This window comes from Peromyscus californicus, unplaced genomic scaffold (genome assembly GCF_007827085.1).
Source record: "Peromyscus californicus insignis strain IS unplaced genomic scaffold, ASM782708v3 Scaffold_8__1_contigs__length_139910024, whole genome shotgun sequence".
Classification (NCBI taxonomy): domain Eukaryota; kingdom Metazoa; phylum Chordata; class Mammalia; order Rodentia; family Cricetidae; genus Peromyscus; species Peromyscus californicus.
The window spans coordinates 23,547,601-23,561,855 of NW_026294606.1; the positions used below are offsets into that span (position 1 = coordinate 23,547,601).

The 14,255-nt window shown below is 41.9% G+C and overlaps 1 protein-coding gene across 5 annotated transcripts in view; it reads left to right on the forward strand.

The window, feature by feature from the left end:
- The window catches only part of Mak (male germ cell associated kinase), a 53,765-nt gene that overhangs the window by 18,060 nt on the left and 21,450 nt on the right, over positions 1 to 14,255 (forward strand). For all 5 annotated transcript variants that reach the window (XM_052728890.1, XM_052728889.1, XM_052728891.1 and 2 more), the window contains exons 5-9: positions 1,180 to 1,259; positions 3,143 to 3,275; positions 6,769 to 6,940; positions 7,887 to 8,054; positions 11,050 to 11,361. In XM_052728890.1, the coding sequence (XP_052584850.1) occupies positions 1,180 to 1,259; positions 3,143 to 3,275; positions 6,769 to 6,940; positions 7,887 to 8,054; positions 11,050 to 11,361 (865 nt within the window). The remainder of the gene's footprint in view (positions 1 to 1,179; positions 1,260 to 3,142; positions 3,276 to 6,768; positions 6,941 to 7,886; positions 8,055 to 11,049; positions 11,362 to 14,255) is intronic.

Below are 14,255 nucleotides of genomic sequence, written 5' to 3' on the forward strand. Positions count from 1 at the left end.
CTCGTGTGACTTTCAAGCCCTTAAAATGATTAAATTGATCTGTGCTATAATGCAAAATAAATTATACACCAAATTTGGAAACTTAGTATAAAAATCATTAATAATTTTATATCAGGCAGGTATGGTAGCTTCACACCTGTAATCCCAGCACTCAGGGGATGGAGGAAGGAGGACCAGAAGATGCAGAGTCATCTTAAGCTATGTAGTATCTTCAAGGACAGCCTGGGCTTCATAAGACCAGGTCTCACAAGCCTAAGAATAAGGGCAGTAACAACTTCGTATTGATTGTGTGTTTAAATAAACACACTTTTTAAACTAAGTGCAAAGATAGACATGGGGGAGGCCAATAAGTGGGCACTAGGAAGTGAAAAGTTCTGGAGGTTCCATGGTATAATAATAGTTGTATAATAAATTAGGTAACAATTACAAATTGCATAGTTCAAAAGATAGTAGAAAGAATTTGGAAGTTTTACCGTAAAGAAACATAAATACTTATCCTGATTTAAACATTACATAGTGTATACATACATGAAAATATCACATTATATGCATATTTTTATATGTTTTATATTTATATAAATATGCATTTGTAATACTTAGGCATCAATCAAAATAAACTTAAAAATAAAATTTTTTATTTTTAAATGTTTCCTTGTTAAATGTAGCTGCTAGAAAAATTAAACAGGGCTCATATTAGCTCTTAACTGTATTTTTATTGGGTAGTACTGATATGCAGCATAAAACTGAAGCATGGTGAGACGTAGTAGTAGAAGCTTGTAATCCCAACACTCGGGAGGTTGAGGCAAGATGATGGTAAGTTCAAAGCCAGCCTCAGGCGTACAGCAAGACCCTATGTCAAAACAATGAGGACCTAAAACATGCAGGCCCTACTTCTCAAAGTCTACTTACTTGTTTCCTGATACTGTTAGTTTTCCAGGGTAGTTTGCTCTTATTGAGACAGTTTAGATTTTAACTCTTGAATATTTGTATAAGACATTTGCTGTTGGAGTTGAGGTTTTCTGAAACATCAAAACAAACAAATCGTTATTTTCACATTTTGAACCTACAGCATTTAGCACAACTCTGTTAATTATACCGTTAGCCAACAGAGGCTACAAGGCAAAAGGAGTATCAGCCATCTTCATTTTTGGTTGGTTAACAGATATTCATTTCTTCCAGAAACAAACTGTTCCCTGAGTCAGTCATCAGAAATATTATGTATCAAATACTGCAGGGGCTGGCCTTTATCCATAAACATGGTAAGTTGCTTTGTAGTCGCATTTCCCTGTGCCTGTAGGGTATTATCAAGACCACACATAGGAATAGTACTGTCATCTGCTAAGTTAAGCTAAACACACTGAGGTTGTCATCTAAACATTATAATTTTTATAATTGTGTATAGATATCTATTATCTATAACAGACTTTTAAGAAGTTTGATCATCAATCTCCTGCCTTTGCCTCCCCCAAAACTCAGAGAAAGTTGAAAAAAAAAAAAAAGAAAAGAAAACAACAAATTCTCTCTTGTGGGGTTTGGGGCAGGTTAGTGAAGGAATTCTCTTTTTAGACAGAAGTAGAAAGTAAGCAGTTTTATTTGACAGGCTACACAGAGAACAGCAAGCATGACGATCACATGTATGGCGCTAGGCTACAGGGGACCCATCTTGGAGAACCCCTGGGTGATGTGCCGGCCGTTCCTGATGTGGAAAGAGGGCAGCAATGGGATTTGGGGTTGGGATTTGGGGTTGGGATTTGGGGTTGGGATTTGGGGTTGTGGCTGATTTTGTTTTCTCCATCATTCTAATTGGACAGGATAGAGCTGTGAGGTTTTTGTTTTATTTTTTGTTTGGTTGGTTTTGGTTTTGGTTGTTGTTGTTATTTTTCTTCTGTGTGGGGGAAGCTTTCTGGGGCAGACTTGCCCTTGGGAGACCTGTACCCTTTCTGTTCTCTCAATGACCGTCTTCCATCCAAACTTACTTTGGAAAAGATTAGACGCCTTTGATCAACCATGGCTCCCCGTGGGGATGTAAACAATGTGCCGTGCCTGTGTGTGATGTTTCATAGTGTCATGAGCGCTTACATTTTTTATAGTTTACAGTTACGTCTATTAATGGAAACTGATATTTATGTTCTATGAATCTCTTACTCATTTACTTTTAGTTTATGTGATTTTGTTTGTCTATGGAACCAAAATAAATATTGGCTCAGAAATCGAATATGTTTGCTGTTAATGAGAGTCTGTTTAGAATCACTGGCCATTTGGATATTTAGTTAGACAAGATTTGTAGGTTTGTGTCACAGTATCGCTGCACTTGGAACCTAGGCGGGCAGTGGTTTAAAATGTTGACGCTTAGAGAGCCGACTCAAACCTCTGCGGAATGCCTTTGGTCCTAACCACAGTTCTTCTCCCTAGTGGGGTCTTCAGAATCGAACACCTGAGCCCGCCTTAGGGAAGAATCCCCTTAAAGCTTACTTTCAAGGACAGCCCTCACAGTTTTCCTTTTCCTGCCCATTTCCTTCGGGCTGCCCATTAGCCTCTGTAACTGACCATTATTTCATATACAGAGTTGGTAATAATGAACATTTTCATTACCGGGTTTTTCAAAGACTTAGCCATCAGGGAAAAGTAAACTGTTAAATAAATGAGGAGATTAGTTAAAATGTCGGGGTCTCTTTTGTCCAGTGGACTTTTCAAATGTGTGATTAAACTCAGGAAGTCCTGTATTAAGCCGCAGGAACGAGACCAGCCACACCGAATCAAGCTGAGTCAGGAAGCGATGGCCAAGTTTCTCCATGTGCCTCTTCCTTTTCGTTTGTCACACAGTAGTGATAACAACACATCCAAAGTCCATAAGGTTGTGGAACAGTAGGAGCCGGTCCCAATGTGTCAGGATCTCTCCCTCATATACATCTACTAAAGTCACAAATTAAAAATACTTGTCAAATGGGCAGTTGTTTTTAATGACCTTATATGTTGTGTGCAGGTTCCCATACCCTGTTACTTCTTCCACAGAAGGCATTTCCTCTCCTAACCCCATGTTGCTAGTAGGAGGACTTGGTTCTATTTATACAAACCAAAAGGTCATATGATGATGATAATAAACAAGATAACTTACTGCATTTTTCCTCTCTTGCTTGCACAGGCTTTTTTCACAGGGACATGAAACCGGAAAATTTGCTTTGTATGGGTCCAGAGCTGGTGAAAATTGCTGATTTTGGACTTGCAAGAGAATTAAGATCACAGCCGCCATATACTGACTATGTGTCTACCAGATGGTAACGTTTATGTCTAAATTTTCCTATGTTAAATAGTTAATTATCTTTCCAGAGGGTCCAAATTTGGTATTTAAAATTAAATGTAGAGATTTTATGTTCTTTACAGAGAGGGAAGAATTGGCTCATGGCTATTCCGATAATGAAATAAGAGAAGGAAATAAGATTTCACTCATTCATTCATTCAGCAAATAACACTGAACACCTACTGTGTTCTGTGCTACACATTACTGTAGGCACTGGGAATACAAGACCATGAACAAAACAGAAGAGAAGTCTCTTCCCCGTGCAGCTTACGTGACAGCCAAGCACAAATATGCTAAATAGTATGAGTTACCAAAACCCTGTCACGGTCCCAACTGCCTATCAACACAGCGCATTCTACTCAATGGAAAGCTATTCAGCAGGAGAAAGGGACAGTCTACAGTGACATACAATACCATGGCTGCTTCTCAGAAGCCACACAGAAAAAGAGCTTCTGTATGAATACCATCATTTGTACAACGTACAAGACTAAGGAAAGCTGCCAGTTTAAGTTAGAGTAGTGGTTTCATGAGCCTTTGAGGATACCGGTAGCATGCCTTTCTTGATATGTTTGTTGGACCCATGAGTGTGTTCTATTTGCGGAAAATTCATCAAGCTATACTTGTGAGTTTAAGTGTGTTTTCCTGTATATATTTGTAAAAGCAAGTGTGCATGTATATCACATGGCAATACATTATTATAAACAAAATAACATATGGAGAAGGGATGGGAAGTGGAGCCAGTGAGGAGGGAAAGAATGCTGCTGTTATAATGGAGTCTCGCTGACAATAGCCCTAAAGGAGATACTGAAAACAGATGCTGAGAGTGAAGGCCTTGGGGCAGGAGTGTGTCTTAACAAGTTCTGCAGAGAGCAGAATCAGTGAGAAAAGCAGTTGTGGGAAGTGAGGTCAGAGCAGCTGAGGGGTGTCTGGTCACATGGGGCCTTTTGTAGACCATATGAGGACTGGCTTTTTAAAATTGTTTGTTTGTTTTATTGGTGTTTTGCTTGCATGTACGTTTGTGTGAGAGTGTTGGATCCCCTGGAACTGGAGTTACAGAGTTGGGAGCTGCCATATGGGTGCTGGGAAATGAACCCAGGTCCTTTGGAAGAGCAGCTGGAGCTGTTAATGGCTGAGCCATCTCTCCAGCCCCGAGGACTGGCTTTTGAACCTACACAAAGCAGGGAAGCGTGGAACAGCTGTGTGGAGCAGTATGCTGTGCTTGGCTGGGATTTACAGCCATTCCTCTGGCTGCCACAGTGAAAGATTTTAGGAAATCAAAGACAGGAGTAGGGAGACTCTCAATCAGAAAGCAAATGGTATCGAGCTGGACCTCCTGGCCATGGAGGGGATGAAGTGTATGGGATTCTGAGTCTGTATCAGATGGGGTGGGGTGGGGGTGCTGATAGAAAGGAATCAGAGACTCAAAAGGTTTTTGTCTGAAGGATCTAAAAAGATGACTCACTGCTAAAAACTGAGATGAAGATCTGAAAGCCGACCTCTGGATTAAGGACTGAGAGCTTGGGCAAGGGCTGGACTGGAGACATATGCTTATGAGTCCTCAGTGCTGAGGAAATGGTACAGTTGGAGAAGAGAGGAGATCTGAGGACTGAGTTTAGACAAAGAGAGCAACTGGGTGTCCTGGTTTGCCCAGGTCAGTCTTAGCCAGTGTTATTAGCAACTGCTTCACTGAAGTAAGCTGGGGTGGACCTGGTAGACCTCTGCTGTGTGTGTGTGTGTGTGTGTGTGTGTGTGTGTGTGTGTGTGTGTGTGTGTGAGAGAGAGAGAGAGAGAGAGAGAGAGAGAGAGAGAGAGAGAGAGAGAGAGAGGAGGAGAGAGAGAGGAGAGAGAGAGAGAGAGAGAGAGAGAGAGAGAGAGAGAGAGAGAGAGAGAGAGAGAGAGCGCTCCTTGAAGATCTAACCTGGTGATGTTAGAGACATGCCTGACATGAACCAAGCCTACACCTTGACACATGGTTAAATATAAAAGATGACTGCAATTTCCCATCTCCCCTTATCCAACGTTTTCCCAAAATCATGTGACAAAGTTTATGAGACAGAAGTGGTCCTCCACTTGCTCCTCTGGTTGGAGTGTTGGCAGAAGCGCTTGATACTGCTACCCTCTAGCAGGCATAGGGAATGCCAGCCACCATGCCACAAGCCTTTGGAATGTCAGTTGGTGACATCGTGGCACACAGGAACTAAGCACTAAGTGCTGCCTGAATGTTCTGTCTTCGAGGATTATTACATCATATGAACCTACAGCAATTTCATTGTTTGATGTTGTAGGTTAAGTTGTGTTTCCTCTAAATGATATTTTGAACCTTGAACCCCATGTATATGACCCCACTTGGAAATTAAGTCTTTGTAGATGTAAGTAAGTTAGACCAAAGTCAGATAGGCATAAGATGTCTTCATCACAGCCTGGAATTGGCTTTGCCCTAGACCCTTCCAAGGTCACAGCCATACCACATCTTGACATTAGAATTGTTGCTCTGGAGGTGTTAAGAGAATAAACTGGTGTTTTCAGTCATTTAGGTTGTGGTACTTTGCGGCAGTAGCCTTGTAGTGAGGAATGCATGCTTTCTGAAGAAATTATTTTGAAGGAACTCTCCCATCAACAACAGTCTCCAAAAACAAAGTGTATCTTTAGTGAAAAACTGGTACTTTTCTGTTTATCAAGAGAAGCAAATGCAAATACTCATTGGCATTTGCTTTCTACCACAAGGGGTCATCATTGCTGATATAGGGCAGACCAGAATACACCAATGTCCCAGGTAGTGTCAGGATACATTTGAAAAGTTAGTGAATGGAGAAATAAACTATATATACACAGTGGAGTTGTAGGCATCTGTTAAAAAGAATGAAATTATGTCACATTTAGGAAAATGGATTGAGCTGGAGATCATCACATTAAGCGATAGAAGCCAGACGCAGGAAGACAGCTGTTGCGTAGGAGGAGATCATCGAGGGTTGGGGAAGTGTTGCAGGGCGTTGCCACTTGCTTTTGCTCTTGTAAATTGAAAATAGTGTTATCTACATAAGGAAGCAAATGGTAGTATGAGCATTTTCAATCATATTTTTAAAAAAGGAAAAGAAATCCACTATTCAAGGACAACTCTTCTACCTTTCCTTTCCTAACCTACATGAACACCTGATGGTTTTGCCCACGGTTCTTTATGAATAATTCAGAGAGTACTTACCTTCCCGGTTATCCATATGAAAACCACAATGGATGTGGTTCAATGGATATAAAAGCACAATGTCAAGCCACATGGACATTTCCTCTACATTTGTATCCAGCCCCAAAAACTGTGGTCAGGAAATAGGTCACACCAAGTCCCTGGTAGACAGAAGGCACTTTGTCCTTGGGCCTTGACGGAAGCTCTGAGCAAACAGTTGACTCCTGCTGTCCATTCACCTGCAACATTACCCTGGAAACAGCCTTTTCCATGTTGTTTTCTGTTTTCACAGGTATCGTGCTCCTGAAGTGTTACTAAGATCGTCGGTGTACAGCTCTCCCATTGATGTGTGGGCTGTGGGAAGTATAATGGCCGAGCTCTATACCTTTAGACCGCTTTTCCCAGGGACAAGTGAGGTTGATGAAATCTTTAAAATTTGCCAAGTGTTAGGGACTCCCAAGAAAGTAAGTACTCTAGCTTCCGAGTTCTCACGACCTTTGAGTAACCCTCCTTGCCACTTTGCTTTTTCATCTTATGACTTCTGTTTCTCACTTTAGCAGAGATGTGTGATGTTTTCAGTTTCAAATAGCTTTATATGTTAATGGCTGTCTTACAAACATTTTTTTTAATTGGGGAGCAATAAGGAATGCAAGAAGTCAGAATCCCACCAGATTTGAAGGGAGAAAAAGTGTTTGCTTTTCCTTAAGAAATGTAAGGGGAGAGTCTGCCTAGAGCTTAAGTTTGGACTGATGATCCTGACTCCAGGATAGCCCACTGAGACTGTGCTGCCTGTTCTGTGAATGCCCATCCCTCATTCATTAACCCTTGGGACCCTAGACCTTATTTTCTCTTAGCCTTTTTTCTGGTTTCCATTTCTATCTCTGCTATGGTTTTAGGTCTACTGAATTCTGAGTACCTCTCCATGGCTATTGCCTTTGGGGTAGACCTTACTAAGATGCAATTAATAAATATAATGTGGAATTATAGCCTAATGAAGCCAGCACTGGCCTCTCAGTTGACAGATAAATGTAGATGCTAAGGCATGAAGCTGACGACCATTTTCCAGCTCCAAGTGCTTTAATAGTGGACTTGCTCTGATGTGTAGGGATCTTCATAGGATGCAGCCTCTTTATAACGCTTCTGTCCTTATTTATTCAGTCACTAAGTTGTCACTGAGACTAAAAACCAGAAAGAGTTTGATATTTGGAAATCTGTAGATGTACTCTTTCATTTTCACCCCCTCTCAGTTCCATGTTCTTTTCATAAGGCATAGAGTCTGGTATTTTATTTGCACATTTATTTATCTGATTCAGAGTTGAAGTTTCCCCACATGAACAGTTTCTATGTCACTCCTGTGTTTTTATATTAATTACAAAAATCGATTTTCTCTTTGCATATATCCTTAAACAGAGTGATTGGCCAGAAGGATACCAGCTTGCCTCCTCCATGAATTTCCGCTTTCCTCAGTGCATTCCTATAAACCTGAAAACTCTCATTCCCAATGCCAGTACCGAGGCTATTCAGCTTATGACAGAAATGTTGAGCTGGGATCCAAAGAAACGACCAACTGCAAGCCAGGTGAGGAGTTCCCGGGGACAGCTTTTTAAACTTGTGAGGGTTTTTAAAAAGTATTTGTTTTATGTGTATGTGTATATGTGTGTGCCTCAGTATATGGATGTGCACCACGTATGTACAGAAGCCCACAAAGGCCAGAAGAGAGCATTGGATCCCCTGGAACTGGGGCTATAAATGGTTATGAGTCACCATGTAGGGGCTTGTAGCAGGCTTTTCCTTGGGCCACCAACCAGCTCCCAAATCATGATATGGAAACGAAACTTATTATTAGTTCTGAATGCTCGGCCTTATCTTATGCTTGTCTCACTAGCTCTTATAACTTATTTTAACCTGTTTCTCTTCATCTACGTTTTGCCTCAGGGCTTTTTACCTTTCATTCTGTATGTCCTACTTTTCCTGCTTCTTCCATGTCTGTCTGTCTGGCCCTGGGTTTCTCCCTCTCTTTCTCCCTTGTTTTCTTTCTTTCTTTCTTTCTTTCTTTCTTTCTTTCTTTCTTTCTTTCTTTCTTTCTTTCTCTCTCTCTCTCTCTCCCTCCCCCCTTCTCCCCCTTCTCCCCCTTCTCCCCTCCCCCTCCCCCCTTCCCTCTCCCCTCTCCCCTCTCCCCCCCCTCCTAGATTCCTCCTCCTACTTATTCCCTCTACCTGCCAGCCCCGCCCATCCCTCTACTGCCTATTGGTCATTCAGCTTTTTATTAGACCAATAAGGTGCCTTAGGCAGGCAATGTAAAACAGCAACACACCTTTACATAATTAAACAAATGCAGCATAAACAAATGCAACACACCTTTACATAGTTAAAGTGATATTCTGAAACATAAACAAATGCAACACACCTTTACATAGTTAAAGTGATATTCTGAAACAGAAACAAATGCAACACACCTTTACATAGTTAAAGTGATATTCCAAAACATAACAAATGTAACACACTTTTACATAGTTAAAGTAATATTATATTCCACAGCAGGGGCTGGGAACCAAACCCACGTCTTCTACACAAGCAGTAAGTGCTCTTAACCACTAAGCCATCTCTCCAACCTCTAAATTTGTGAAGTTTTGGAATTTTACATTTGCAATCACATTTGCAATTTTACAAAGGCATTGATTCTTGACCCATGTTTTACTGAGATCAATAATCACTGAAACCCAAGACACCCACTATATGCAACAAAGCAATAGTGAGCCATGGAAGTCTGGAGAGTATTGCAAATGGAGCCACAGCATGATGGTGCCATGTGGTCCCAATGAGCGAGAAAGGAGGCCAGAACTAATGATAAGTCTGGTGTGACCTTCAAGTCAGGCAGATTCCTGTTCTCAGCAGCACACTGTGGACTTCTTTGATTGAGGGGCAGGATTCTTGTTCACGGTATGTATCAAGAAATGAGATGTGGCCGAGTGGTGGTGGCGTGTACCTTTAATCCTAGCACTCAGGAGGCAGAGGCAGGTGAATCTCTGTGAGTCTGAGGCCAGCCTGGTTTACAGAGTGAGTTCTAGGACAGGCTCCAAAAGCTACACAGAGAAACCCTATCTCAAAAAAACAAAAACAAAACAAAAAAAAAAAATAAGACCGCAGTATTGGGGTTTAGCTTTTGACTCCCACAAGAGGGTAGCATTGTGGCACTTTGTGCCACAAATCTCATGATCCTTAAAATGTCATCCCTTTATTTGCCGAAGGCTTAACAACACCCCCCCCAAAAAGAAAGAAAGATGATGAATTTTATTATATTCTTTAAATTTAGCATAAATTCCATGTGAAAATTACCCCTCCCTCATTTTAAAAAAAAAATGAACTTAATGTGTTTCCTAAAGACTAGCTACAACAACCAAAGAGCAAGAGTAATCCAGGCGTATCTGAGCACAGACAGGTAATGAGAGAGTGGTGGCTAGAGTGTGGTTGCCCTGTGCTGTAGAATGTTGTTTTAAGGTGTGTTACTTCTGCTTATGTTGCATTTGTTTAACTCCGTGAAGCTGTGTTACTGTGCCTGTAGAAAACACTGATGGTCTAATAAAGAACTGAACGGCCAATACAAAGGCAGGAGAGAGGATAGGTGGGGCTGGCAGGCAGAGAGAACATACAGAAGGAGAAAACTGGGAGGATAGAAGAAGGAGCCGGAGAAGGAGGAGGACTCCAGGGGCCAGCCACCCAGCTACACAGCCAGTCACAGAGTAAGAGTAAGATTTACAGAAGTAAGAGAACGGGAAAAGCCCAGAGGCAAAAGGTAGATGGGATAATTTAAAGCTATGGAAAGCTGGCTGGAAACAAGAAGCTAAGGCCGGGCATTCATAATTAAGAATAAGCCTCCATGTGTGAATTTATTTGGGAGCTGGGTAGCAGGCCCCCAAAAGAGCAAAACCCTCCAACAAGAGCCCTGTGAGATAATCACCACAGCAATGGTCCTGGCATAGGAAGAAATCACTAGAGATTGTGCATATCTACTTAAAAACCAAGCCATTAAAACCAACAGAAAACATGTGTAAATACTTGATGCCATGATGAGAAAAATGTGGCTATGAAAGCAAGAAAGAGGGGCCAGCGAGATGGGTCAGCAGGTTCGGGTACTTACTGAGGTCCTGAGGTCAATCCCGAGAACCTGCATGCGGTTGTTTATAATTTGGTTAGAGAAAAATTCTCAATGTGTTCACCTTGCCTATAGTTTATTTAAAAAGATGAGACAAAATCCAAGGAATGTGCACCTGTGGATTTAGCAGTGTGCTTCAGTTCTGGAAGGCACTTTCTCCTGGGAAGTTTGTCTTTTGGCTACAGGGTTCTCAGTATTGCCGGACCTTGTATTTCCTACACAGATCCTACTCACTTGGGCCTCATTAGTGCAGAGTTCATGGTTAGCATGTATAAGACCACAGGTTCAATACCCAGAACTCCCACCAAGAAAATCATTGTTAATAATGAGCAGTATGTCCTACATTAAGGATGCACATGATTTAAACTTGGAAACATTGATTAGTATGACATTTTGCATGTTATTTTCATGCTTTTCCAGGCATTGAAGCACCCATATTTTCAAGTCGGTCAGGTATTGGGCCCTTCCGCACACCATCTGGATGCAAAACAGACTTTAAACAAGCAGCTACAGCCACTGGAACGAAAGCCATCTTTCTCTGAACGGGATCCTCAGCCTTTGCCAAACATACTTGATCAGCCTGCCGGGCAGCCGCAGCCAAAACAGGGCCACCAGCCACTGCAGACCATTCAGCCACCACAAAACACAGCAATCCAGCCACCTCCAAAGCAGCAGGGTCACCAGAAACCACCACCAGTGATGTTTCCAAGTATCATCAAAACCATGCAAACGGTGAGTAGCCAGGAAGGATGCCTTAGATGGCATGGCCTACAGTTTGGGTAGGAAGTGGCCAAGAACCACACATTAGATTGTTGGTGCAATTCTAACTATGGAGTATGTGTGGCGCTTGTTCTGGGTCGAAGCCCTTGATTTTCTTGGTTGAGGTTTGGCAAGAGGTAAGGTAATATTTTAAGATGATGATGAGAAATTTCCAGAATAAAGGAGTAATATTCATATGCTGCAGGCATCTTTTAAGAATTCATAGAAGGAATTGGACACTCTAGAGCACTGATCCTAAATATTAAGGATTTTCCCAAGGATTTCATCCTGTTTTTCACTGATAATGAACACAAACAGACTGGAAGGTTTTAAAAAATATATTGTCCTAATATATTTTTAAATTTTTGAGATTATAATATGATTACATTATTTTCTCCTTCCTTCCCTCCCTCCAAACCTCCTTGTATCCTTCTTAGTATCTTTTAAAATCATGGCCTCTTTTTCATTATTGGGGTGTGTGTGTGTGTGTGTGTGTGTGTGTGTGTGTGTGTGTGTGGGTGTGGGTGTGGGTGTGGGTGTGTGTATTCCCAAATATAGAAATACAGCCTGTGCAGTCTGTACCTGTATGTTTGTTTTCAGGGCTGACTATTGGCACTGGACTTCTTCCCACACAGATCTTTTCAAATACTGTATCTAATTCCTGGTCCACTCCTAACTCTCACCATCTTTAGATGAGCCCTCCCATCTCCCACTAATACCAAACCCATCCTAACACACTGCTAATTTCTGTTTCTAGTGTTGTTGTATAGCATTTCCCCCTTCTACTGGAGTGTAAGCTCTGTGACATCAGAAATATGTCTGATTTGTTTATCAACATAACTCCAGAATTTAGAAGGTTCCTATCATGGAGAGGATTTTTAATAAATATTTACTGAATAAGTGAACAACCTCCAAGGTCCAGACTCTTCTCCATCCAGCTCTGAATATTAGAGAATGTGGTTCTCTGTGGCATGTAATAGAAGGGAGAATGTGGTTCTCTGTGGCATGTAATAGAAGGGAGAATGTGGTTCTCTGTGGCATGCAATAAAAGGGAGAATGTGGTTCTCTGTGGCATGTAATAGAAGGGAGAATGTGGTTCTCTGTGGCATGTAATAGAAGGGAGAATGTGGTTCTCTGTGGCATGCAATAGAAGGGAGAATGTGGTTCTCTGTGGAGACGGTGGTTCTCTGTGGCATGTAATGGAGAGAATGTGGTTCTCTGTGGTGTGTAATAGAAGGGAGAATGTGGTTCTCTGTGGCATGTAATAGAAGGGAGACTGTGGTTCTCTGTGGCATGTAATAGGAGAGAGAATGTGGTTCTCTGTGGCATGTAATAGAAGAGAGAATGTGGTTCTCTGTGGCATGTAATAGAAGGGAGAATGTGGTTCTCTGTGGCATGTAATAGAAGAGAGAATGTGGTTCTCTGTGACATGTAATAGAAGAGAGAATGTGGTTCTCTGTGACATGTAATAGAAGAGAGAATGTGGTTCTCTGTGGCATGTAATAGAATGGAGAATGTGGTTCTTTGTGGTATGTAATAGGGAAAGTGTGGTTCTCTATGCCATATAATGGAAGGTATCATTCTTCCAGAGAGGCAGTCTTGCAGGTATTTGCAAACAGCCCTTGTATCATCTGTCCTCTGGGTGAAACATCCCCAACTCCCTCGTGACTCTTGTTCTGACAGGCCTCCAAGCCCCTCCTCACTCTGCTGGCCACTCAGAATGAAGCTGTCCGAACTGGAGGCAGACAGACATACCAGGAGGGGTAGAGCAGGAGGAATGGCTTCCAAGCTTCCCAAACCCAAGGGTCACTCAGGCCATGGAGGGCTGCATTTCCTTTGCCCCCTTCAGGAGGCCATCGTATGCTGGTGCACACTGAGAATAAAGAAAAGAAAGTTCGTTTTTATTAAGCAGTTTCTAAGAACTGTACACTGTGTCCAGCCCCTGGGCTTATTCACCAAGTTATAGTACCTAATAAGTAGCCCTTCATCATTATATAGCTAACATATTCCAGAACTGGGATGGAATGTTCTATCCATGAGAATTTCCGAGTCTGTTTTGTTACTAAATGTTTCTGCAGATCACATATTCTGTACTTCAACTTGCATATTCCATCTCTAGGGTTCAAGAGTTTAAAATCTCAGTTACCTCCCAAACTTGCTATTCTTGAATGCTGATTTTCTCTCCTGGGTTTAATAGTCTTGACATCTGTGGGTTTATTTAGTTGTCTCTTTCTTCTCCTGTATCCACATGATGAACAGAAAAGCAGGATGCTCTTGGGCAGCAGCTAGAACCTTCTAGGTAGGCATAGATCTGCTGATCATTGGTTAAATTATTAAACTACGTACTGATCCACATTCACTGGCCTCTGATTGTTCCATGGTTGAAGGGATTGTGATAACCCATGAAACCAGTTTGACCAGTGCTCACATGTACTTCCCACCACATCAGATGGAGTCACAGCTCTATGAAAAATGGTGGCTTGTATGACCCACCAATTTCCTAGAATTTTTGTCCTCATTCTGTAACAAAGTATTGACATGGATTACAAAATTTCACTTTCTCTTTTAAAGGCATTACTTATATCTGCCCCCTTCCAGTCTCCCCAGATGTGCAGGATCACTCTGTATTTCCTGCCATGGCTTGGCAGAATCGGCATTCTGCTCACACTAAGAGGCAGTCCAGCTGAGGACAGTCGAAGCTCAGCTGTGTTGATTCTGTGCATCCAGAGCTTTGGATCTTTTAACCCTGTTTGTTTTGGAAAGTGTTCCTCTTGGCTAGGTAAATGGTGGTGCAGAGGTTGGCAGGCATCATTTCCTGCCATCCCATCCAGATGTCACCAGCTCCGTGCACTTCTGAGCCGTTCTTC